Genomic DNA, 27,304 nt, shown 5'->3' with positions numbered 1-27,304 from the left:
TCGCGTCCCCCCAGAAAAAAAGCACTGGGTAGGACAATACGCAGGCCACATCTGGGTGATCTATCCTCCTGACTGAGTTCAAGCCATGTTCCTCCCTCACTCCTCCCCTTTGGGACTTTATTCCTTGATTACACAAATACAGAGTTCCCCGTTACTCTCCAAATTCACACTGCTATGCCGTCGTGATGGTGACACACCTTGGCTGTATAAATGTCTTTTCCCTAAGCAACCTCTATAAATAATATGATTGCTTGCATTTGCATTGTTAGAGAGAGACAAAGTTCAGCCTTTCTCCAACAAGGAAATGAAACAACTTACCTGTTTCTCCAAGGTGCACCGAGAAACAAACAGTCTTTCTTGCAGGAGTAACTTTTTCTCCAAGGGAGAAGAATCATTACCTGGACGTCCCTGCTGAGCATCTATGCCGAAAAGGTAACCAGAGCGTCTTGATTTGTTTGGGCCTCTTACAAAAGCAGGGTTTGTAAAATGAAGCAACGGACTGGTCCATGGAGTGTCTATTTACCAGGAACTGGTAAGCCTGGCAGACCGGAATCCTAGGAGAGTTAGCAAGCAGAAGCTCATTCCAGGCCCAGCCCCTGGAGGGAACTTTTCAGGTCACAGAATAACAGTTCAGTGAATTCTCCAGAGTGTTTCTCTCCAGTTTTATACAAATGAACGGTGAGGGATGGATGGGAATGGCAAGAGAAGCAGGTAAGGGCAGTGGTGAGTTTATGCTCTCGGGCCCTTTTGGCAGGCCCTATTCATTCACCTTAATAAACCTATGTCTGAAAATACAATGGATTTAAAAGCTGAATTAATATATCACATAGGTTATCTTTTTTCTTGTTACAGTACTTTCCGCTTCTACTGAAAGAAATACAGCTAGCTAGCTAGCTAGCTAGCTAGCTAGCTAGCTAGACAGACAGACAGACAGACAGATAGATAGATACAGGTGAAACTCGAAAAATTAGAATATCGTGAAAAAGTTCATTTATTTCAGTAATTAAACTTAAAAGGTGAAACTAATATATGAGATAGACTCATGACATGCAGAGTCAGTTATGTCAAGCCTTTATTTGTTATAATTGTGATTCCACGATATTCTAAATTTTTGAGTTTCACCTGTATAGATAGATGAGAGAGAGAGAGAGCGCGCTTTTTTTCTTGGGGGACAGAGGGGGATGCATACCCCTAAACATTTTGTGAATCTAAGTTTGGCCTCATTGAGGGGCAGTATTTCAATATAAGTAGGGAAATGAGAGCACCCCTAAACATTTTAAAAGGAAAAAAAGCACTGAATAGATAGATAGATATAGATAGATAGATAGGTAGATAGGTATAAAACAAGGACATGGGTACCTAAAGGAGGTCAGTGTGAGCAAGTGAAATGTTGAGGACTAGTAACTTGTGGCAGAGGCAGATCTAGGGCAGCGCAGCCAGTTGTGCCACACTGGGCATCAAGCCAAGGGGGACACTGCAGGGTTTCGCAACTATGATGTAGCAAATTGAGCAGAGCTGAAGGTGAGGCAGGGAGCTGCTGGATTTTGACCTTGCACAGAGCACCACTGAAATTTGAAAGATCAAAGTTCCCTCCCACCTCACTTGTGGGTTGATTTGCAAAGCTACCATAGGCTCCACTGCATTTTCAGGACAGTGGCCTTTTTTTTTTAACCTATAACCACAATAATCAAGAATTGTTGTTCCAGTTGCTGGAACTGAGCTGAGGGGAGTCTCTGTACCTCTTTCCTAAAGCAAAGATGTGAAGGATCTCTCTCCATGTGAACCTACCCGGACCCTGAAATAAACCTCAGAGGCCCTTCTTTGTGTGCCACGAGAGGGCCAAAAGGTGGCAACACAAGACGGGGCCTTATCTGCAGTGGCTCCCTGTTTGTGGAATGCTTGGCTGGCACCTTCAACATACACCTTTAGGCACCAGGCAAAAACATTCCCCTTCAACAAGGCCTTTGGCTGATTAACACCTTATACCCCTTTTAAATGTGTTTGTGGGAGGGGGTGTTATTAGTTTGCGTGGGGTTTTTGTTTTTGTTTTATCATGTATTTTTAGGTTGTGAACTGCCCTGAGATCTATGGATGAAGGGCGGTACACAAATTTAATAATAATAATAATAATAATAATAATAATAATAATAATAATGCAGTACCTTTATAAGGTACTGCATTATTATGGGGGGACGCAGGTGGTGCTGTGGTCTAAACCACTGAGCCTCTTGGGCTTGCCGATCAGATGGTCGGCGGTTCGAATCCCCATGACGGGGTGAGCTCCCATTGCTTGGTCCCTGCTCCTGCCAACCTAGCAGTTCGAAAGAACGTCAAAGTGCAAGTAGATAACTAGGTACCCCTCCAGCAGGAAGGTAAATGGCGTGTCCGTGTGCTGCTCTGGTTCGCCAGAAGCGGCTTAGTCATGCTGGCCACATGACCCAGAAACTGTACGCCAGCTCCCTTGGCCAATAAAGCGAGATGAGTGCCACAACCCCAGAGTCGGCCACAACTGGACCTAATGGTCAGGGGTCGCTTTACCTCACCTTACCTTACCTTTATAAGAAAAATAAACAATAAGTTTTGGTTTTGGTTCTGTGTGTCTCCTGATATGATGCGGAAACTCTCTTATCAGGCTCATTCCCCCCATGTGTTCCGGGTGCCAATCTTGCTGCCTGACACTCAGTGCAGGTCTGCCTTTCCTGGGGAACGCAGCAGAATCAGAGGAGACCTTCTGGCTTGAGGCTGGACAGCTGCAGACCAGACAGGGTGGGAATTGTGAGTCATATCTGCTTTGCCTAGGGAGGGGGTCCCCAAAGTGACCCAGTCTCCCTGCAGGGAGAAAGCTTGCACACGCTAGGGGAAAGGTTCTGTGTGCTATCTGTCGTGGTAATGATCGTGGTAATGTGTTTTCATGTCAACCCTGGCCAGCAGTGAAGTTTAGGTGGGTTCCCACGAGGCAAGACACAGCGATAACAGCAAGAACCTTTCTTGAACTGCATAACTGGGAAACAGAGGCAAAGCAACTACTTATATACATTTCTGAAGGCTTGTGCCACTCCCATTCCCAACGTGATTGGCTGTCTACATTTCCAAACTGCGAATCGTGACTCTAGAGTTCTAGGGCCAATGGCAGAGGCCCAAATCCTGAAATGTTCTGTGATTGGACAACATGTATTGAATCAAAACAGAGGAGCTCAGAATCCTTAGTCCAGACTCAAGCTCAGGAAAGCACAGACCACTGAATACATAACAAGCAGGCTGAGGCGAAATGGGGGAAACCAGGCATAGGGCCACTTAGCTGCATGGGGCAATACCTTTGTGAGTACCAGACATACTTATAAACCAGCTCAATGCAAGATCTGGAAGGCAGAATGTAACTACAGCATCCCTGGCAAATTGTGATTCAGTTTCTGCTTAGCTTCCCAAGTCCATCTGTTCCACTGCCAAACAGCTACAGTGGTACCTTAGTTCTCAAACTTAATCCGTTCCGGAAGTCCGTTCCAAAACCAAAGCGTTCCAAAACCAAGGTGTGCTTTCCCATAGAAAGTAATGCAAAATGGATTAATCTGTTCCGGACTTTTAAAAACAACCCCTAAGACAGCAAATTAACATGAATGTTACTATCTAACGAGACCACTGATCCATAAAATGAAAACAAAAATCAATGTACTGTACTAAATAAGACAGGATACTGTACTAAATAAGACAGTATTGTAGATGATAAAAATTTAATTTAATTATTTTTCTTACCTGCACTGATGATAGTCATTGTTTGGATGGGGGGCTTTTTATCCATTTCCACAGTCACACAATCAATCAGTAGCTGAACTGGGTTCCACACAGTCACAAAAACAAATTAACCGAAAAAGCCTCAAAAACAAAAACACAAAATAAATAGCAAAAACAAAAGTGCCAAACTTAATCCATTCCGGAAGCCCGTTTGACTTTTGAAATGTTCGAAAACTAAGGCGCAGCTTCTGATTGGTGCAGGCGCCCCGGAAACAATAGCCGACAACTGCATCGGACGTTTGGCTTCCGAAAAATGTTTGAAAACCGGAACACTTACTTCCAGGTTTTTGGCGTTTGAGAACCAAGGCATTTGAGAACCAAAGTACCACTGTATTACCATTAGGACACTTCTCCTGATGCTTAGCCGAAAACTGTTTCCCTGCCATTTCCACTCATTACATAATTTTGGCATGAAATCTGCATGGCAGCCCTTCAGATGTCATTTGAAGAGAACAACCATGTCTATCTGTCAGTCTGTATTCCATCTGTATTCCGCCGGTCTAATATCATCAGGTATGCAGTGCCAGGATGTCAACTGTCAATTTGTAAATATTTTGATAAAGAAATAGATTTCACTGCTATTTCTTTCAGCTGAACATCCAAGGGGAAAATGGCCTTTCATGATGGTTTATCTCGCACTCAGCAGATACTGCTGGCAATCTTCTGCTTCCCGCTGCTGCCCTTCTATCTCTGCTACTTGTGTAAGTAGGAAGTGTAACTTGAGCGTTAATAACCCACGTGCATGGGAGAAATCTTACACATCTTACTCCGTGAACTCAGTGAGAATTACCGTATTTTTTGCTCTATAAGACTCACTTTTTCCCTCCTAAAAAGTAAGGGGAAGCTATCCCAGAAGCCAGAACAGCAAGAGGGATTGCTGCTTTCACTGCGCAGCGATCCCTCTTGCTGTTCTGGCTTCTAAGATTCAGAATATTTTTTTTCTTGTTTTCCTCCTCCAAAAACTAGGTGCGTCTTGTGGTCTGGTGCGTCTTATAGAGCAAAAAATACGGTACTTCTGAACGTGTAGAGTTGCACAACAAAACAGGTCCTGCTCTGAGGAAGTTGCTGTCTAAAGGGCAGCCAAGAGGAAACGAAGATTTATTTCAAGAATTGCACCTTTAGTTCTATGACCCCACACACCTGTGAGTAAAATGCATAATAGCTGGTGACTGGGTTTAACATTTTATATGGTCTTCATTGTATGGTTTTACGTGTAATTGTTGTAAGCACTCTGATAATTTTTACGAATAGTGGTGTGTATATATATTTCTATATGTATTCTGTATTCCTCCAAATACTCCCTTTATTCCCAGCCTGCTCCACCTGCCTTTCCCCAATTCCTTTTCCTTCCCTCCTGCCCATCACCAGAGAACTAAAATTCCCACATTGTTTTCTCAGAGCAACCTCACCCTGTCTCTGCTTTGGAAAACAGCCGATGAAAACAGATTGACGATGTTCTTACAACCTTATCATTTAGCAAGATAATATATACCGTATTTTTTGCTCTATAAGACTCACTTTTTCCCTCCTAAAAAGTAAGGGGAAATGTGTGTGCGTCTTATGGAGCGAATGCAGGCTGTGCAGCTATCACAGAAGCCAGAACAGCAAGAGGGATTGCTGCTTTCACTGCACAGCGATCCCTCTTGCTGTTCTGGCTTCTGAGATTCAGAATATTTTTTTTCTTGTTTTCCTCCTCCAAAAACTAGGTGCGTCTTGTGGTCTGGTGCGTCTTATAGAGCGAAAAATACGGTATTTGTTATAGGCTTAAATGTCTGTCTATATGTCTATATATTTATATAATTTGTGCTTAGGTTGTGTGTTGGTTTCCAGACTTGCAACACACCTTTTGCCTCAGAATCACTCCTCGTAAAACCGCTGCCAAGTTATGCAAGAATACCCAATAATCCAAAGCAAGGGACTCATGCTGCTTCTATGCCAGTCCTTTGCTCTGGATTTGCTTTCTTTCACTCACTCCAATCCAGATAACATCATTTCCAACCCTCCTCTGGGAGGGAATTAGGACAGAAGGAGAAGGTAGACCTGAAGAAGGGAGCTAATGACCATCAGGCATGTTTTCTATGTTTCTTTTTGTAATAATGATATTTCTGTAGGCTTTGCAACGAGTGAAGAGGATAAAGGGCAGCCTGGCTCCCTTGGTGAGTGAATATCAAAATCCTATTCCGTTTATTTCTTGTCATACTTTGGATGAGTGTAAACACTGCTGCTGGGAGAACCACTTGCATCCTTGGGCCTTCATTTCTATTCACTGATTGTTAACCAAATTTGATGTAAGATGTTCATAGACTAACATGGGTAACAGCCTGCGGTCTAACTTGTACAGTGGTACCTCGGTTTTGAATTATGCTTTGGAATTATGGTGCTGGAGGAGACTCTTGAGAGTCCCATGGACTGCAAGAAGATCAAACCTATCCATTCTGAAGGAAATCAGCCCTGAGTGCTCACTGGAAGGACAGATCGTGAAGCTGAGGCTCCAATACTTTGGCCACCTCATGAGAAGAGAAGACTCCCTGGAAAAGACCCTGCTGCTGGGAAAGATGGAGGGCGCAAGGAGAAGGGGACAACAGAGGACGAGATGGTTGGACAGTGTTCTCGAAGCTACCAGCATGAGTTTGACCAAACTGTGGGAGGCAGTGGAAGACAGGAGTGCCTGGCGTGCTCTGGTCCATGGGGTCACAAAGAGTCGGAAGCGACTAAACGGCTAAACAACAACCTTGGTTTTTGAACGTAATCCATTCAAGAAGACCGTTTGAGTTCTGAAACGTTCGAAAACCAAAAACTCAACAGTCAACAGCTAGACCTCCAGATCTTGCACCCAGCGGAAGCCGCGTGGCGTGTTCGACTTCCGAGGCATTTTCAAAAACTGAAGCATTTAGGTCTGGTTTACGGCATTTGTAAACCGAAATGTTCGTCAACGGAGATGTTCGAAAACTGAGGTACCACTGTATAAGGTTCTATCTAATGGTTGCAGCTGAGAGGGTGGAATATTGGAGCTGGATGTAAAAGTTGAACACACACCTCTGAGGTCTCAGACTGTGTGAACCAGTTTTTACTCAATTATCTCTGAAGAGTGAGGGAGTGATCTCAGCCTATCTGGTCCCACTGCCCTGCAGCTGAAGATCTTCACCAAAGCCTCCCTTACCTGGGTTGTATGGCAGCAGCTACAAAGCAGCAGCAGGTTCCAGTGAGATTTCGATAGAACTTTCCAGAAGCTGCTGCCGCTACAGCTTCTCCACTGGTGGTGGAGCTGGCAGAGTGGGTGGACCCCTAGGGGCATGCCACCTTTTGGGGTTCAGCCATTTGTTATTCCCAAATTCAGGTGTCATTTCTGTCAGGAGTTCAGCCTACACTCGAGTAGGACCCTGGCAGAGACACATGCCCGACTGGCATGTTCTCTACCTCCTGGTCGATTGTTCGGGAGCTTCAAAAGCTTTCTTCAGCCTGAACACCACAGCGACCGATGCCAACAGACACCGGCACACTTAGGGATCTGCAGAGTCTTCACAGCTTGCGTGACAGACCTCAAGAACTCAGCATTTTGGCTAATCTACTTTATTTACAAATAAACACATACGGAGCACTGCAACATGGCTCCCTCTCTCTCTAGCATCAGACAGCAAAGAGGAAAAGCAAAGGACAACAGTCCCACTTCACGGAACACAGTAACACAAACATCCTGTCTCCTTCACTTCCCACTCTGTGGAGTCATAACAGACACCATCATACAACTCCCATGACTGCAATCACGGAGCAGGAATTCTAACAATTTCCCCAACAAAAGCTTCCCTTTTCCCAAAGCCCGCTGCCCCTGCCCCCCTGCACACATGTGAGAAATACAGACGCAATACAAGCCAGAGCAGTAACGATGAATTGTATTTTTCCAACAGATCAGGTAGAAGAAGGTGCGGTGCAGCAATCAAACAGACAGCGCAGATTAGCTGGTGAGAGAAATGTGTCAATTTAGCTGGCCGGTTTTGCCCCGTGATGCCACAGTTAGTTCCTTGTTATGTCTGTGCATGTGTAACGGTCTAGATCTTGCTGGAGAGTTTTTCTCCTTGTGTACTGTGTCAGGAAGATTTTGGGCATCACATGGCAAGAGAGTCACCAAAAAAGATGTTGCTCTCCCAAACCCACATTCCCAGCATGTTCGCACTCCTGTCTCAGCAATGTCTATGCTGCCTTGGTCATGTCCACAACCAGGGACACGAGTGGCACTGTGGTCTAAACCACCGACCCTCTTGGGCTTGCCGATTGGAAGGTTGATGGTTTGAATCTCCGCGACTGGGTGAGTTCCTGTTGCTCTGTCCCAGCTCCTGCCAACCTAGCAGTTTGAAAGCATGCCTGTGCAAGTAGATAAATAGGTACCACTGCGGCGGGAAGGTAAACGCCAATTCCATGCACTCTGGCTTCCATCATGGTGTCTTGTTGTGCTAGAAGCGGTTTAGTCCTGCTGGCCACATGACCCGGAAAGCTGTCTGTGGACAAATGCTGGCTCTCTTGGCCTGAAGCGGGATGAGCGCTCCAGCCCCATAGTCGCCTTTGACTGGACTTAACTGTCCAGGGCTCCTTTACCTTTACCATGTTCACACAATGGCAGGATCCCCAGGAATATACTGTATGGGAAGTTGGTTCAAGGCACCAGGCAGACCAAGTCTGCGTTACAAAGATGTCTGCAAACCTGACATAAAGGCTGCCAACATCAGCCCTGCTGCGTGGGAAGACCTTGCATACAAACAGATAGCTTAATTAACCAACTAAACTATAAGCAGTGGGCGGGCTGACTTGCGTGTGGTTTTCTCAATTTCCCTCAGAGGAAATGGGAGGTAGTGAAAGAAGTATATGGACTGTGATTGGGCTCAAACCCTTACCAGGAAGAGTCCAGTATGCACTGTTGGGAGTTAAGAATAATAGAAGGTCATGCAGCCTCCCTAGGCCACTTCTCTTCCATGTCCAGTGGGGGTGTTTGCAGGCAATTTTAGGGAAGCAAAGAGCAGGGGTGAGGAACCTGTGACCCTCCAGGTGTTGTTGGGTGTCCAGTACTCATCAGTTCTGGCTAGCATGGTCAGAGATTATAGGATTTGCAGTGCAACATCTGGAGGGCTGCAGGTTCCCCATCCTGGACTCAGTGGGATAAACATATGAAATGGTCTCCCCCAAAATAACCTCCGCAGACTTTAGTGCTGCGGCTGGTGAGGTACTCTGAGCTAACATATGGACATGGGCTTGGTTGCATGCTTCAGGTATGGTATTGATCATGGCGGGTCATATTTCCAACAGCTCGAGCCGAAGAAGGAACGGGTCAAGAAATAAATGAGAATCCCAGAATCACAGGTGAGAGTGGTTTGCTGTTTAACCATCAACTGTAAAGCCTTCTTTTGGGAGTAAATTGTATACCGTGACTCCATGTTGTAGCTGTGTGTGTCTGATGAGCTGAGAGCCTTTCCCTCAGATGCCGAGGCAGGTTGGGAAGACCAATGATGCAGCCGCCTTTGCTGAAGCCAAGCAGGTTTGGGTCCAGTCAGGTCTGGATGAGAGCTTCCTGGGAATTCCCTATGTATGCTGCCTCAAGTTCCGGGAGCAATGAAAGAGGTGCATTTGGCACATGTGTGTACTAAATAAATAAATAAGGGGTCCCCTCTCACTTGCTGAGATCTTATGGGGAGGACTAGCTTGGAGCACCTTTAAGGATTCAAGTAGAAGCAACTCTACGTGTGTTCAGTAAACCTGAAGGAGCGTCTTCCACCCCCATTGTTCTGCCTGGGCACGGAGATCCAGCGCCAAGGGCCTTTTGGCGGTTCCCTCACTGCGAGAAGGGAGGTTACAGGGAACCAGGCAGAGGGCCTTCTTGGTGGTGGCGCCTGCCCTGTGGAACGCCCTCCCACCAGATGTCAAGGCAATAAACAACTATCTGACTTACAGTGGTACCTCAGGTTAAGAACTTAATTCATTCTGGAGGGCCGTTCTTAACCTGAAAATGTTCTTAACCTGAGGTACCACTTTAGCTAATGGGGCCTCCCACTGCTGCTACGCCGCCGCCACACGATTTCTGTTCTCATCCTGAAGCAAAGTTCTTAACCCAAGGTACTATTTCTGGGTTAGCGGGGTCTGTAACCTGAAGCGTCTGTAACCTGAAGTGTATGTAACCCGAGGTACCATTGTATATGTAACCCGAGGTACCTGCTCCTGCAGACCAATCATACTGCTGCATTGTATAAAGGTAAAGGGACCCCTGAATGCTAGGTTCAGTCGCAGACGACTCTGGGGTTGCGGCGCTCATCTCGCTTTACTGGCCGATAGAAGACATCTGAAGGCAGCCCTGTTTAGGGAAGTTTTAATGTTTGATGTTTTGTTGTGTTTTTAATATTCTGTTGGGAACCGCCCAGAGTGGCTGGGGAAACTGAGGCAGATGGGCAGGGTATAAATAATAATTATTATTATTATTATTATTATTATTATTATTATTATTATTATTATTATTATCATTATTATTTGCCCTGAGTGGAGACCTTCAGAGAACAACCTAAAACTTAATGTTCTTTGTTTGTCACCATCAAACTAGTCCTCTCACTGTGTCCCTCTCACAACAGCCCTGTGAAGTAGGTTCCTACGGTTCTCATTTTACAAAAGGGGTTGGAAGGGCCTATTAACCCCAGGGCTGCACTTAACTTTCAGATTTTCTAGATATTTGGATCTGCTTTAGGCTCAGAGCATTTGATGATATCCCTTGTGGGTTCCTTTTCGGGTATACAGTGATACCTCGGTTTACATACGCTTCAGGTTACATACGCTTCAGGTTACAAAGTCTGCTAACCCAGAAATGGTACCTCGGGTGAAGAACTTTACCTCAGGATGACAACAAAAATCGTGCGGCAACAGCGGGAGGCCCCATTAGCTAAAGTGGTGCTTCAGGTTAAGAACAGTTTCAGGTTAAGAACAGACCTCCGGAACAAATTAAGTACTTAACCCGAGGTACCACTGTACACCACTTTGAATGTCTTTATTTATACCATATTTATTCAAATGTAATGTACACCTTTTTTTGGCCAAACTTTGTTGTGAAAATTAGGGTTCGCATTAGATTTGATCGCGCATTAGATTTGCGTAAATGCGGTAATGATACAGTGTGTAAATTTTATGATATAAGTTATGCAGCATATGATTTTAAATAAAAATAAAATTCAGTCTCTGAGATGCTCTCTTTGTTCTTTAAACAGGCCAGGCAGCTGAAACACACAATGAGGATCATCTGCCGGGTGTTACCTATGAGCCTAAACAAAGTATGTGAGCCGGTGAATGTTGATAACATTAACTGCAAAGGCTGTAAGAGTGATCTTGCTAAGGAAATCTTGCTAAGGAGCTTGGTTTGAAAGAAAAGACCAATTGTAGTAACAACAACAACAAATCTTTTTGAAATATACTCGGAGTCGAGAGTGGATTTCATGCTCTTTATTCAGCTCATAGTGGTGAGGAGGAATGAAATTTTCCCCAAAGTTTACACATTATTTACACAATGGGCTACACATGATTGGCTAATTCCGAAATTCTCCTGTAGGCCAATCAGGTTGTGGATTCACTTCCATCTGGAGCTGGATTGGGTGGCTCCTGCAGACCAATCATACTGCTGCATTGTTCTAGGACCAATCAGACTGCTGCATTCTGAATCCTATTGTTCTAGGACCAATCGGACAGTTGCATTTTGGACCCTATTGTTCTAGGACCAATCAGACTGCTGCATTTTGGATCCTATTCAACTCAGTGCACAACACCTTTTTAAAGGGTGTGCATTGAATATTTTCAGCTTCTGGTTTTTCAGTATTCTCTGGCACCATCATTTCCTGACTGTTGGTTCTTCAGGGCTACTTTTCTGCAATCTGGATTTATTTTGCTTATGTCACCTTTGATATGTGATATGGAGCCTGCTGAAGGGCTTCCTCATTCCAAACCCAGAGGATTAACATGCTACCTCTTAAAAATGAATATTCGATTATTTCAAAACCCATAAGAAAGAGCAAACTATTTCATCCGGTACAAAGCAAGTTTCCCACCCCACCAACCTTAAAAGCAGCAAGAGGGACATTTCATTTTTCCTGCCACTTTTGCATGTTTTTACTGTGTAGTTGACTTGATACCTCTGTTTGCAAGTTCTCGTTGTTTGTTTTTCTCCAGATCAAATCACTGTGGAAATACATCCTAGACACAGCACATCACGGAGCAAAAAGAAGCTTTCCTTCAGAAAAGGTAGGTCCGTTTCTATGTTACAATGCATAAGAAAACAGATTATTATTATTATTATTATTTTATGGGAAATGTTTCAGCTTCCTCCTACCTGAGCTGTTTAATGTGAATTAAAGGATGCTGTAGTGAGTGTGGCAGATCAAAGAACACTGAGGATAGCATATTCGTAAGTGCTGCATATTCTGTAACCTTCTGGAAGCAAGAAGTGACCTGTACTTTTTAGACATGCACAGGAATGCTAAACAGGTTTGGCTAGAGCTATGAGCTTAACCAAGAGACTTGATCACAGCCTCCCTGTCCTTAGAATCTCATTTTAAAGATATAAAACCACAGGCAGGCAGAGGACCCAAAGATGGACATCCAAAATACCCCCCCCCCCCATATTCCTAAAGAGCTGAGAAACGTATTCATGTATGCAACTGCCGCTGCAAGAATCTTAATAGCTAAATGGTGGAAGGCAGATAAAATACCAACTAAAATGGAGGGCAGGTGAAAGTACTTGAATATGTAGAATTGGGAAAGATGACAGGAAAAATTAGGAACAAGACAAACCAACAGTTTAACAAAAATTGGGATTTATTGAGATTATATTTAACAGAACATTGTTCTCATACAAAATCTTCGACATGCTTTGATTAACTTCTGCAATTTAATATGCTACAAAGATCATGGATAATTTGTGTTAAGTTAAAGAGTATAGAAATATGCAGTCAACAAGGAAATGAAGGACCCATACTAAGGACGATGGAAGTCTGAACATATGGAAGAATTTTATTTTATATGTAACATTTTCTTTGTATTTGATGGGATCTGTTTTTGTTGTTCTCTATGTGGTGAAGGGACTTAATATTGAAAAATCAATAGAGATTAAATTGCAAAATAACCCCCAATCCTATAATGTTATTATTCCACCTTGTGTTCCTGTGGATTTATTTATTTTTTGTAACTCATTCTTTGTGTGCATGTGTGCTCCTGGTGTTGCAGGAATCCAGGTATTCCCCGAGTGGACGGGGAAGGACAATGAAGGTAAGGGCTCCAAATGGAACTTAGGTTCACATGTGGTGGGGGTGTAAATATGTACAATTTTTTTTTTTTGCAAAGGGTGTTTAAGGAGATAACAGAAATCATTGGGTTAAAGCTGGCCGAAAGTCCAGAGCTAGCATTATTATCAATTTATGATGGGGTGGAAGATTTGCAGGCTATGAAGTACTCACTCACAAATTTATTAACAAATTATTATAGCTAGGAAGTGGAAGGGGCAAGCAGAATATAAAATGCAAGAAAGGTATAAAGAGGTGTGGGGTACAGCTGTTAATGACAGGTAAGACGGGGAATATGCAGGAGAAATGATTTTGAGGAGATATGGAAGGTGTTTGTAGAAGTTGTACTGTTAAAATGGAAAGGGGTCAAACCATCGCAAGAGGTGTTGAAATTTTGGGAGGTTGGATAGTTACAATGGAATGGTCTTGGTGGTGGGGTGCACAATTTTATTATTTATTTATGATTATTTCTTTGTCAAAATAAAATAAAATAAATAATAATAATAATAATAATAATAGCAGCTATTTTATATCGAGGGTTGTTCACACTTCTGTTTGCCCCCTGCCACTTTCCCTGGGAAACCCATTTTTTACCACTGAATTGGAGCAAACATCAACAGGCTTTTCTACAGATTGATGTTTGCTCCGATTCAGCACTAAAGAGCAGGTTTTCCTGGGGAAAGTGATAGCGCAAACAGAAAACTGCTCAGAGCCGTGCCTCAAAAGCAATGGAAAAGTGGGAGACCACTCAGACCCATGCTTTACAGCCATGGGACAAGTGGAAATGCAAATGAGCCCTCAGCCAGATCATTGGTTCATCTAGACCAGGTATTGTTGATACTGACCAGCAAACAGCCTCCCGGCTCTTCAGGTGGGAGACATTCATAGCCCTTCCAGGAGATGTTTGAGTTTGAACCAGGGACTTTTCTGCTTGCAAAGCAGATGCTCCAGCAGCTAGCTATGGCCCACTCCCTAAAGGCAGAATTCAGAGCAGTGATTGTACTGAATCAAAGGGGTGGAGCGAGTCCCCTTTGAAGAAAGGGGGCTGTGTTTTCCCTCCATCTCCCTTAACACTAGAACTCATGAGCATCCAAACTGGAAGACTGCCTTCCCCCATTTTGGCTGGGTTTGGTGAGAGGCAGCAGCTTCTGCATCATTGCTTTAAGGCAGGGGTCAGCAACCTAAGGCCCATGGGCCGGAAGCAGCCTGCGGAGGTCGTTTGACTGGCCCACAAGCCGCCCCCGAAATGAGTCGCCCGCTTGCGCACTGCGCTAACCCGACACAGCGCGGTGCGGGGCCTCGCTTCCGTGGCGCCGGAAATCGCGTCTGTGCAGACGCAGATGCTGGAAATTGTGTCTGCGCATGCACAGATGCTGAAAATCACAGGCGTACGCTCTCACATACGCACGATATACAGCCCACGAAGGGATCTTGGCAGGACCGATCCGGCCCAGGCAAGATAAACCTTGCTGACCCCTGCTTTATGGGCAGCTATGAAAATTACACTGACAACGGGTGGCGCTGTGGGTTAAACCACAGAGCCTAGGACTGGCCAATCAGAAGGTTGGCGGTTTGAATCCCTGCAACAGGGTGAGCTCCTGTTGCTCGGTCCCTGCTCCTGCCAACCTAGCAGTTTGAAAGCACGTCAAAATGCAAGTAGATAAATAGGTACCTCTCCGGCGGGAAGGTAAATGGCATTTCTGTGCGCTGCTCTGGTTCTTCAGAAGCGGCTTAGCCATGCTGGCCACATGACCCGGAAGCTGTACGCCGGCCCCCTCGGCCAGTAAAGAGAGATGAGCGCTGCAACCCCAGAGTCAGCCATGAGTGGACCTAATGGTCAGGGGTCCCTTTACCTTTACCTAAGAGCAATATATCGTGGTATCTGTGGTTGTATGCATGTTGTTGGGCTACCATTGTTTCCCGGCCAGCATGACTAATAGCCAGGAATGATGAATGTTGCAAAATACGTTTTAATGTACATATTGTCTCATCCCAGCAATAACCATTTTGCAGGGTTTCAGGATGATGGAGAAAAGGGATCAAAGCCGTCTAAGGGACAAGTTCTGTATGGTAAATATAAGTTGTTTTTATTTATATATATAAATTTTATTTTTGCATTTTCTAGTTTACATAAACAAATGAATTAAATACATAAACATATCATCCATTTTGACTTCCCTCCACCCCCCTTGTGGATCTTAATGCAATGATTTCTCCCTCTTATTTATGTCATAACTCTATTTTTATAAATCCTTTCTCAATCCATAGTTCGAATTTTTACACAAGTTTTCTCTCAATCCTACTAATATATGTACCATAATTGTTTACAATAGCTTTTCAAATAAATTATAAACCTTCCCCGTTCTTTATTAAAGACCTCCTCTTCCTGATTTCTAATTCTTCCTGTAAGAATTTCCTCTTCCTGTAAGAATGGTTTCTCTTCAGATCGCATAAATCTTTTGCCTTTTATAAGTTGTTTGTTATATTTGCCTGCTGGCCTGGATCCTGTATACAGTGGTTCCTCAGGTTACGAACTTAATTCGTTCCGGAAGTCCGTTCTTAACCCAAAGCGTTTTTAACCCGAGGCTCGCATTCCCTACATAGGCCTCCTGCGGCCCCGGAAGCAGATTGTGTTCGTATCCGGGGGCAAAGTTCGCAACCCGAACACCTACTTCTGGGTTTGTGGAGTTCGTAACCAGAAGTGTTCATAAGCAGGACTGTTCGTAACCTGAGGTACCACTGTATTTGGTGTGGGGAGTCTTTAGCTCGCCAGGTGTTGTTAGACTACAATTCCCATCAGCCCCAAAAAGGGTGGCCAGTGGCCATGGAATGATGGTAGTTGTAGTTCAGCAGCTTCTGGAGGGCCAAAGTTCCCCTACACTTCTTATATATCTTAGCTGAGCCCATCCACAACCACTTGAGGTCTTCTAGGAACAAGGTTTGCATGGGAAATATTAACTGCACTGTACCTTGGCCACCAAGGCCGACCCTACCATTAGACAGAGCAAGGTGCTGCCTCAGGCATCAGATGCTTGGGAATGGGAAGAATGAGTGAGATGTCATTGGGCATCTCTGTACATGCTAATGCAGCCTGCCCTGCATCCTCTAATTTAGCCTGCTCTCCTCAGGTACGGTGGAGCATTCTGTCTCATCACCAGTGTTTGGTTCCTGCAAGCAGAATGGGGTTTCTCTTATATGTGGCATGTGGGTGGGTGGGTACATTTTGTCCATTACTTCATGCAGTCCTGTTTGTGTCACTGTTACGCTACCTGCTAGGGTTAAAAGACAGAGGTTTTGGTGTGAAGGGAGATTCTCTGAGGAGGTAACAAGTGTTCCAGTGTGAGGTGCGCACCATGCCACTCCCATCGCAAGATTTGTTTGCTTTGGCCCAAGAAAAGCCATGCTCTAAAAATGTTTCGCAAGAACTGATAAACATCCTATCTGGTCCAGCACTGTTGGAGTGTCCCCCTTTTCTCCATGGCTGTTTAAGCAGAGCAGTAATGGTAACAGGGTAGGTGAAGCCCCTCTACTCCCTGCTACTGGATTTCATTTGAGGAGCAGCACAGTTGGCTCCCTGTTTATTTGCCGTCGGGATGCAGATGCAGCGTGGGGGCACATCCCCACCTCAGCATAAGACACGCCACAGCGTGTCTAGCCGCCATGCCCACTCTCTGACCTTTGCCTTCCTCGCAGAAAGTTTGCTTAAGTTCCACTTGGCTGGATGGTTGGCGAATGTAGCAGACTTTCGAGTATCAGGGGAACATTTGGGGGGAAACACCTGTCTGACACGTGAATCGCTAACACTAGAAATGTGCCTTGCTGGAAATACGTTAAGTTCAGGATTGTTTTGCTACTCTTTCCAATTGTTGACTTCTGCTAATAAAAGGAGCCTCGGCAGAGCTAGCCGGCAGCTTGCTTGGAGCAAGCTTGCATGCTTGCTCCTGCACAGCTCACGTGCATTTACCGGTTTTTTTTTTTTGCTCTGTAAGACTCACTTTTCCCCTCCTAAAAAGTAAGGGGAAATGTGTGTGCGTCTTATGGAGTGAATGCAGGCTGCGCAGCTATCCCAGAAGCCAGAACAGCAAGAGGGATTGCTGCTTTCACTGCGCAGCGATCCCTCTTGCTGTTCTGGCTTCTGAGATTCAGAATATTTTTTTTTCTTGTTTTCCTCCTCCAAAAACTAGGTGTGTCTTGTGGTCTGGTGCGTCTTATAGAGCGAAAAATACGGTAGCTCCCATGCCGTCCTCCGTTATTTCAACAATTTGCCCTTTCCTGTTCTTTGTAGTCCAACCCTATTAATCACATTTTAGGTCCTTCTCCTTTTCACCCTCTTCTGTTTTTCTACTGGACTTCCTCTGTTTAAGGAATCATCATCATAATTTATTATTTGTACCCCGCCCATCTGGCTAAGTTTCCCCAGCCACTCTGGGCGGCTTCCAACAAAGATGAAAAATACATTAAAATTTCACACATTAAAAACTTCCCTGAACAGGGCTGCCTTCAGATGTCTTCTAAATGTCAGGTAGTTGTCTATCTCTTTGACATCTGATGGGAGGGCGTTCCACAGGGCGGGTGCCACTACCGAAAAGGCCCTCTGCCTAGTTCCCTGTAACTTTGCTTTTCGCAGTGAGGGAACCGCTAGAAGGCCCTCGGCGCTGGACCTCAGTGTCCGGGCAGAACGATGGGGGTGGAGACGCTCCTTCAGGTATACTGGGCCGAGGCCATTTAGGGCTTTAAAGGTCAGCACCAACATTTTGAATTGTGCTCGGAAATGTACTGGGAGCCAGTGTAGGTCTTTCAAGACCAGTGTTATGTGGTCTTGGCGGCCGCTCCCAGTCACCAGTCTAGCTGCCGCATTCTGGATTAGTTGTAGTTTCCGGGTCACCTTCAAAGGTAGCCCCACATAGAGCGCATTGCAGTAGTCCAAGCGAGAGATAACTAGAGCATGCACCACTCTGGCAAGACAGTCCGCGGGCAGGTAGAGTCTCAGCCTGCGTACCAGATGGTGCCGATAAACAGCTGCCCTGGACACAGAATTGACCTGCGCCTCCATGGACAGCTGTGAGTCCAAAATGACTCCCAGGCTGCACACCTGGTTCTTCAGGGGCACAGTTACCCCATTCAGGACCAGGGAGTCCTCCACACCAGCCCACCCCCTATTCCCCAAGAACAGTACTTCTGTCTTGTCAGGATTCAACCTCAATCCATTAGCCGCCATCCATCCTCCAACTGCCTCCAGGCACTCACAAAGGACATTCACCGCCTTCACTGGTTCTGATTTGAAAGAGAGGTAGAGCTTTTCCATGTTTGTTCCTAGATTACCCATGGGACAAATCCAGTCTGAAAACAATACCAATCGACTTGACACAGTTTAAGGAACTGGATGCCTATGCATCAAAGGTATGCAATCTCTTTTACAGGGTGGAATAATAGTCCTGTATGGAATTTGCTGGGATGCAGAGATCCTTTTCCATGTGGATTTGGAATCTGAGAGTGCCTTCACATGTGCTCTCCTGATAGGAGGAAACCCTCCGTTCCCAATGGGAAACATCGCAAGACCCAGCTCCTGTTTTCCACATGATGGACAGACACAACAGAGCGCCTCTTTATGTAGCCTTCATGCGCACCATAGGTAAAGGACCCCTGGATGGTTAAGTCTAGTCAAAGGTGACTATGGGGATGTGGGTGGCACTGTGGTCTAAACCACTGAGCCTCTTGGGCTTACCCATCAGAAGGTTGGTGGTTCAAATCACTGCGACAGGGTGAGCTCCCGTTGCTCTGTCCCAGCTTGTGCCAACCTAGCAGTTCGAAAGCATACCAGTGCAAGTAGATAAACAGGTACTGCTGGGGCGGGAAGGTAAATGAAATATACTCAGAGTCGCAAAGTGATTTCATGCTCTTTATTCAGCTCATAGTGGTGAGGAGGAATGAATGGATGTCCCCTCAAAGTATCTGCTTTATATACATTATTTACACAATGGGCTGCACATGATTGGCTAATTCTGGAATTCTACTGTAAGCCAATCAGGTTGTGGATTCACTTATATCTGGAGCATGATTGGGTGGTTCCTGCCAACCAATCATACTGCTGCATTGCTCTAGGACCAATCAGACTGCTGCAATTTGGATCCTATTGTTCTAGGACCAATCAGACTGCTGCAGTTTGGATCCTATTCAACTCAGTACATAACAGTAAACAACGTTTCTGCTGGCCACATGACCTGGAAAGCTGTCTGTGAACAAATGCTGGCTCCCTCCGCCTGAAAGCGAGATGAGCGCTGCAACCCCACAGTCACCTTTGACAGGACATAACCGTCCAGGGGTCCTTTACCTTTTACCTTTTATACGCACCATATAAATACATCAAAGTATCATGGAAACTATCATAACCCCACAGAGCTGCAATTCCCAGAACCTGTAACAAACCACTGTTCCTAGGATTCTTTTTTGGGGCGGAGAGATGTGCTTTAAACGTTTCATACTTAGCTATTTTGGGATGGCATTACCTTGGCTGCTCCTTTGCTATTAAAATTCAAGAGATAAATCAAAAGTCAAATAAGATTAGAGTCAACAACCACAGTTTAGCAGCCATTCCCTCTCCTCAGAGAACTCTGGCTAGCAATCGTTAACAAGCAATTATCAGTGCCGACGTGAGGAATCTCTGACGGAACTCATAACAATTAAACTGGTGTACAATCAATATGTATTGGTGATGGTGGCACAGCAGTCCGCCCCAGATTTCACACTTCTGCCCGGTGACAACAGTAGGGCCGGCTCTGAATCCTCAGCCCCTCGACATTCCTGCTCTCAGCAGGGCTGTCTTAAGCATACGCGGTGCCGGGGTGCAAAGATCTGCCCGGTGGTCCCCCCTGGTTGCCCAGTCCCAGGAGCACAGGAGGGCGGAGCCGGCCGGCTGCCTCAGCATCTCACTGGCTCGGTCGCCCCCAAACTCATCGCGCAGAGCCCCCCGCAGCAGAAGAGCCCACCGCGGCGCTCTGACCAATGGGTGGGCTCTTCCCCGGACTCAACTCTTGGGCCCCTGACTCTCGGCCTGGTGCCTGAGAGCCCAGCACCCGGGTGCCCCACACCCCTAGTGCCTGTGAGTAAGATGGCCCTGGCTCTCAGAATGCCCTGCTGGCTGTAGTTTAGCCCACCCACAGGTGGAACAGGTTGCTCTGTACTGGTGGGTGGAGGCTGGCATCTCTCTCCACCAGTAGAAGTCAGCACTTCTGCCAAATCCAAGACAACCGCCCATTGCCCGGCACAAAGGGGATTTGAATTTCAGTGGAAGATTGTGGAAATGGCATGCCCGTGTGCCCTGAAAAAGATTATGCATGCTTCTCCCTTCAGAACGATTCTTAATGTGCAGTTCTGTGCAGTTTTACTCAGAAGTAAGCTCCACTGAGTTCAAAAAGACCGGCACCCGCTCGGAAAATTCATCAGCATTCTAATGCAAATTCCTCCTAATGTACTGAATTTTGCAAAGCGTTTCCCCCAATACAATGTGCTCTTATGCACATATTACCTTGCATGCATATTTATTGCATGTACATACGTTTTTGCAGACATTCCTATCTGGAGAGCTGTACTGCAACATCCAGAGCAGGGCAGATTTTGAAAGATTGCTCTGTTTCAGTTTGTTTGTCATTTCGGAAAGCGCAAATTAAATAGGATGAGCTTGAAATGTATAAAAAGAAACGAAAAAAGACTGACGCCCTTGTCAGTGCATGTAGGATTGCACCCTAGGCTTTATTTAAACAGGTGGTTGCCTTAGATAGAAAAATGGAACTGGGTACCCCTTTCCCATATCAAAAGCTACTGAATCTATTCCCTTTTGTGAAACAGGTAAACGTCAGGAATAGCGTGGCAAACCTGGTGAGCGTCTTGCTCCAAAAAGCCCACAGTGACCTGGAGAAAGTCCGAGCCATTTGGATGTGGATTTGCCGCCACATAGGTAGGTGGCGGCGATAACTTTTTGTATGCTTGTGTCCCTTTGCTTCTGACAACATCACAACGGACAGGCATTCCACAGGTAAAGCTTTCCCCTAGCCCTGCATCTCCATCCATACTGGGGGAGATTTTCCTTTGGAAGTGCTGCCTGCCATGCAGCTGATAGATGTGTGGATGCCCCACAGGAGGGAGAAAACTCTGAAACAGGATGGGGAACCTGTGGCCATAATGTTGGACTACAACTCCCATCATTCCTGTGCACTGGTCATGCTGGCATGCTGTGAGAGGAGCTGGAAGTCCTTGTGCTACTGGTTGTTGCTTTTCTTTTGAACTGACTGCAGAGTCAGTTGAGGTACATTCAAAGCACATTCTTTTCCTCAAAGAAGTCTGGGCACTGTGGTGTGTTGAGTGTTGCTGGGAATTGCAACTGTGAGGCGTATTCTACAGTGTCCAGAATTATTTGAGGGAAAGAATGTGCTTTGAATGTGTGTTAAAGGTGAGGTGGCATGTAACAATAGGTAAAAAGGTAAAGGTAAAGGACCCCTGGACAGTTAAGTCCAGTCAAAGGCGACTATGGGGTTGTGGTGCTCATCTCGCTTTCAGGCCAAGGGAGCCGGTGTTTGTCCACAGACAGCTTTCCAGTCATGTGGCCAGCAGGACTAAACCGCTTCTGGTGCAGTGGGACACGACGGAAACCAGAGCGCACAGAAATACTGTTTACCTTCCTGCCGCAGCGGTACCTATTTATCTACTTGCACTGGCGTGCTTTCGAACTGCTAGGTTGGCAGGAGCTGGGACAGAGCGATGGGAGCTCACCCCGTCGCGGGGATTCGAACCACTGACATTCCAATCGGCAAGCTTAAGAGGCTCAGTGGTTTAAACCACAGCGCCACCCGTGTCCCATGTAACAATATTTTCATTTAATTGATCAATCACTGTGATCTTCTGCTCAAAGTTTGCAATCCGAGTGAAACTGTTGCAGTCCCTTATTCACTGTGCATTTCATGCTTTGGAGTGGTATTTCACAAATTTCTTTTTTTCTCCAGAATATGATGTGGAAGGCTACCATAACCTTGACAAGGTGTCTTGTGAGGCAGCTGATGTCCTTCAGTCAGGAAAGGGCATTTGCGCTGGATACGCCGGACTCTTTGAAGAAATGTGCAGGTAATTCCTATTGGCCCCAGCCCCCATGACAAACAGTTGTTACTTGACAAGGCAAGGATGATGGGAGATATGGTGAGCCACGGGTTCCCTACCCCAGCACCAAACTATGAATGCTCCTGAAGCAAATTTTGATATATAGGCTTGCATTGTAATTGAGGTAGATCCATTGAAATCAATTAATGATTAACTTGTTTTCAGTGGTATTCAGCCCATATTCTCTTAGTTTGCATTTTATATTCTAATGCACCATTATGGAAAGAAGGACCAAAACACAGGTGTGCTGGAAATCTTGTCCGCACCCTGTTATGTATTCAGTTTGCCTGAGCTTGAGTCTGGACTAAGGATTCTGACCCCTGTGTTCTGATTTGATACATGATATCCAATCACAGAACATTTCAGGATTTGGGCCTCTGCCATGGGACGCGGTTGCCGCTGTGTCCTAAACCACAGAGCCTAGGGCTTGCCAATCAGAAGGTCAGCGGTTCGAATCCCTGTGACTGGGTGAGCTCCCGTTGCTCAGTCCCTGCTCCTGCCAACCTAGCAGTTCAAAAGCATGTCAAAGTGCAAGTAGATAAATAGGTACCACTCCGGCGGGAAGGTAAATGGCATTTCTGTGCGCTGCTCTGGTTTCCCCAAAAGCGGCTTAGTCATGCTGGCCACATGATCCAGAAAAACTGCCTGAGGACAAACGTCGGCTCCCTCGGCCCGTAAAGCGAGATGAGCACTGCAACCTCAGAGTTGTTCGCGACAGGACTTAACTGTCAGGGGTCCTTTACCTTTTTACATTGGCCTTTAAACTCTGACTTATGATTTGCAGCTTGGAAGTTTAGACAGCCAATCACGTTGGGAGTGGGAGTGGCCAAGGCCTTCAGAAATGTACATAAGCAGTTGCTTTGCTCTTGTTGTCCAGTTCTGTTAATTCAATAAAGGTTCTTGCTGTTACCACTGTGTCTTGCCTCGTGGGAACCCGCCTACACTTCACACCCTCCCTAACAAGCATCCTTCACCAATCACTGCCTGCATGTTTTATAGCCCCTCTGTGCTACCTTAAAAGCTTAAGCTAAATTTCTCTGTCTGTCTGTCTTCAGAATGTAAGCTGAGATTCTCAGGCTGCCAGATTTTGCTTCTGACGACAGCTTCTATGTCAATGCATGAAATGCAATCTGAAATGCATTGGGCTTGAAATAATGTTGTTTGGCTTCTCCCTGAAAACAGAACAAAAATTATGCATGACAATTCCAGCCCAAAAGAGCAGTGAAATGGTATTCCTGAGTACCTTTCTTTCTCCTCAGTATTGCAGGGATACAGTGCAAGACGTTGTCAGGGTACGCCAAAGGGGCTGGGTACAAACCAGGAAAAGTCTTTAAGGGAGCGAGTGATCATGCTTGGAATGCTGTCCATCTGGATGGAAGCTGGCACCTTTTGGACAGTACGTGGGGAAGTGGCTGCGTGGATGATGGCAAGAAGAGCTTCACTTTCAGGTATGCTGTTAGGCAAAAGAAAGCCTGAAGACAGTGTGGGACTCAGTGAAGGTATAGTTTACTTCTGCTGCTTTTAGAAGGCTTTTTATTTTGTCTGTTTGCGATTTGATGGCCACAGGGCTGACCATTTGCAATGAGAACCAAGCCGATGGTGATGGGGAAAATTATGGAAACTCCACCAACCATTCATTTATCTCCTTGAGTGGTTCTAGAGTATTATGCTTATCCTGGGGATAATGGAAGCTAGGTTGTTGCAACATAACAGCCTCCATCAACCCAGTGCCCTCCAGCTGTTTTGGACCGCAATTCCCATCATCCTTCATGCGAGCTGGGGTTGATGGGATGTAGAGTTCAGCAACATCTGGAAAGAATCAGATTGGGGAAGGCTTGTTTAGCACAGTGTGCAAAGCCTCAGCTGTGCCCAATGTTAACGAAAGCTGGTTTAAACAAACTAACTGGATAAGCCATGGCTTGTCAAACAAACCGCTGTTAACATTAAGCATGGATTTGGGTGAGACAAACTGATTTATCTGAACCAGGATCTAGTTTCTTCACAGCAGTGTGTGAATGTGAGGCTGGCTTTGGCTCATTTTTGACATGCTAAACCTGGCATCGGAACTGCGCCATGGGCATAGCCAAGGGGGGGAGGCAGGGGGAGCAGCTGCACCCATCAAGTAAATAAATCAAAATACTTAACTAGCTGACCAGTTGCATCGCAGATAGCTCAATTCTGCCCCCGTGATCTAAATCCTGGCTGTACACACGAACTGGGCCGATATTATTCCACACTAAGCTTTAGGTAACTTTCCCAGTTTGACTCTGGTGATGACTGAGGCAATTTTATGAAATGCTGCACAATTCTGCCTTCTCCTTTTGCAGGTACAATGAGTTTTACTTCCTTACCCATCCGGCTCTGTTTATTAACGATCACTTCCCAGAAGACCACAGCTGGCAGCTTCTGAAACAGACATTATCGCTGCAGCAGTTTGAACGTAATGTGTGGTATAAGTCTGCCTTTTATTCAGTAGGACTGACAGGCACATCCACGGCAACGTCAGTCATCGAAACAGGTAAAGTCAATCAGAAGCATCCGTCTTGTTGTTTTTGACAGTTACGCTGACAATCCGTCTCATGTTTTTTCAAAGGCGAAGTGCCCCATGACATGAGTCGCTACTGCATTATTATGAAGCAGAGATGAGGGAACCTGTGGATCGGAGAACCTCCAGAGGTCGCTGGACTACAACTCCCATCATCCCTGACGATTGGTCATGCTAACAGGGGCCGATGGGAGCTGGAGTCTCACAACAGCTGGAGGGCCACGTAGGTTCCTCACGCAACAATTGTGAGGCAGCTGGATTGTGTCTGGTCTATCTGGACAATCCCCATGCATTACATATTGATATATATTTCAGCAGAGCCTAGGACCCTCATACCTACGGGACCGCCTCTCCCGGTATGCCCCACGGAGAGCCTCAAGGTCCATAAATAGCAACACCCTAGTGGTCCCGGGCCCTAAGGAAGTTAGATTAGCTTCACCCAGAGCCAGGGCCTTTTCAACTCTGGCTCCGGCCTGGTGGAACGCTCTGCCTCATGAGACCAGGACCCTGCAGGATCTGATTTCTTTCCGCAGGGCCTGTAAGACAGAGTTGTTCCGCCTGGCCTTTGGCTTGGAGCCAATTTGATTCCCTCCCCCTCTTTCTTTTTTCTTTCTCCTCCTGTGATGAGGCTGCATTTTAATGTTTCAATATTTCAATATTTTAATGTTGTATTTTAATCTTGTTTTTAAGTTGTATTCATTCAACTTGTTTTTATTATTGCTTGTTAGCCGCCCTGAGCCTGGCCTTGGCTGGAGAGGGCGGGGTATAAATAAAAATTATTAATATTATTATTATTATAAAACTCTGCTAAGACCTACTGAATGGCAGAATAAATAAACATAAACCAGCACAACAAACTCTCACTTGCACAACAGAACTTTCCCCTCCTCTCCCCTGCAGCCCTTGTGAGCATTTCTCTTTTAAACAAGTATTAACAACAATTCGAAACTTTTCACTTTTCTTTCACAGAAAACGGCAAGGCAACTGTTTCCATTGAGAGTCGATCTCCAACCTTCTTCCTTTGCGACCTCAACGGGGCAAAAAAGCAGTGCTTCATGACCCTGCAGAGGAACGGGATGACCGTGGAAGTGTATCCTCAGGAGGTGGGAACTCATAGCTTGGACATCTTCGCCAAACCTTCCAAGAGCAAGGAGGAGAACTACAGCCACGTTCTAAACTACTCCCTGGTGTGCCGATCTGTGGACAAGAGCTTCTGCTTGCCCAAAGCGCTCATCTATCCTGTGGGGCCCAGCTGGTCAACAGAGGAGAAGGGGGTCCTGGAGGCTTTGCCCGAAAGCCCCATCATACACACCGACGACGGCCGCTGTGTTGTCACTTTCACTCAGACGAGTGACCTGGACTTCTTTGCCACCCTGGACTCGGATACCAGCCGCACGCCAGAGGCCGTACGGAGGCGTCACATCTGGACAACTCGCTGGGGCACTAAGGTTGAGTTGAAGGTACATCTCCCTCACGCAGGGGCCTTTGCTCTTCACATCTGGGCAAAGAAAGCATCTGACCCGGGCAGCAGTCACTGCGCCCTCAGCTACCTCATCTCCTGCCCAAATAAGAAGGTGACGTGGCCGGTTTTCCCACAAAGCTACACGAACTGGGAGGATGCCTTTGAGCTGGTGGCACCTCTCGCCGGGGTCCTGCCGGCCAACCGTGATGTAACGTTCAAGCTCAAGCTGCCTGGTGCAGATGAGGTGTCTGTCGAATGCGGAAAGTCTCGCCCGCTGAGGCTGAGTGAAGACGGTTTCTGGGAGGGAACCTGCAGCACCTCAGGTGGCTCCACAGTGACAGTGAGAATGGCAAAAGGTGGCAGTAATACCTTCTGGTCCCTGTTGGAGTACAAAGTGGAAAGTCACTAGCTAGGAGACAGATGCAGTGGGAGAGTTGTGAACCACAGATCGCTCCATCTACTGTTGTGGCAGGGAAGCTCCACAAGGCTGCCTCCTCCCTCAACTGACATTTTGGGGCTGCCTCAGTGGGGGTGATAGGAAGCAGGGCTCATTTCATCAGCTTCACTGGAAGTCCACGTCTTTCAAAGAACCTCCTGCCCCTGAACTGTGGCAGATGGTTGTAATGTATTCAGTGGTCTGTGTTTGCCTGAGCTAACGATTCTGAGCTCCTGTGTTCTGATTTGATACATGATGTCCAATCACAGAACATTTCAGGATTTGGGCCTCTGCCATTGGCCCTTGAACTCTGAGTTGTGATTCGCAGCTTGGAAGTTTAAACTGCCAATCACAGGAATGGGAGTGGCCCAGGCTTTCAGGAATGTATATAAGCGGTTGCTTTGCCCGTTTCCCAGTTATGTAGTTCAATAAAGTTTCTTGCTGTTATCAATGTGTCTTGCCTTGTGGAACCCACCTACATTTCAATGGTCATTATGGGAACAACTGTTTACAAATTGGCACCAAAGTTTTGATTTTTATATTCCCTCACTGTCCATTTTCCCTTGGGGTTCTTTATTTTTTAAAAAAGATTGTAAGCCTGTGTGTAGTGACTGTCTTGTTTTGATTGTACG

General features: G+C 46.0%; 1 protein-coding gene across 2 annotated transcripts; it reads left to right on the top strand.

Annotated features, from left to right (window-relative positions):
• Nucleotides 1-303: 303 nt before the first annotated feature.
• LOC310756643 (kyphoscoliosis peptidase-like) lies at nucleotides 304-27,119 on the top strand. Of its 2 annotated transcripts, none has more exons than XM_083601116.1 (15): nucleotides 304-432; nucleotides 4,381-4,490; nucleotides 5,901-5,945; nucleotides 7,695-7,748; nucleotides 9,085-9,138; nucleotides 11,022-11,084; nucleotides 11,974-12,045; nucleotides 13,027-13,068; nucleotides 15,096-15,152; nucleotides 18,400-18,482; nucleotides 20,928-21,036; nucleotides 22,079-22,196; nucleotides 23,489-23,677; nucleotides 24,557-24,747; nucleotides 25,744-27,119. In XM_083601116.1, exons 2-15 carry the CDS (start codon nucleotides 4,400-4,402, stop codon nucleotides 26,643-26,645), a joined length of 2,070 nt encoding a protein of 689 aa, XP_083457242.1. In that variant the 5' UTR covers nucleotides 304-432; nucleotides 4,381-4,399; the 3' UTR covers nucleotides 26,646-27,119. The 2 variants fall into 2 exon arrangements, with proteins under 2 accessions (XP_083457242.1, XP_083457243.1); XM_083601117.1 differs by lacking the exon at nucleotides 304-432 and adding an exon at nucleotides 540-711.
• The last annotated feature ends 185 nt before the right edge of the window (nucleotides 27,120-27,304 follow it).

Source organism: Podarcis filfolensis (genome assembly GCF_964270895.1).
Source record: "Podarcis filfolensis genome assembly, chromosome: 2".
Classification (NCBI taxonomy): domain Eukaryota; kingdom Metazoa; phylum Chordata; class Lepidosauria; order Squamata; family Lacertidae; genus Podarcis; species Podarcis filfolensis.
The sequence above is the reverse complement of the archived record's forward strand: the minus strand, read 5'-3'. Positions and strand labels throughout refer to the sequence as shown.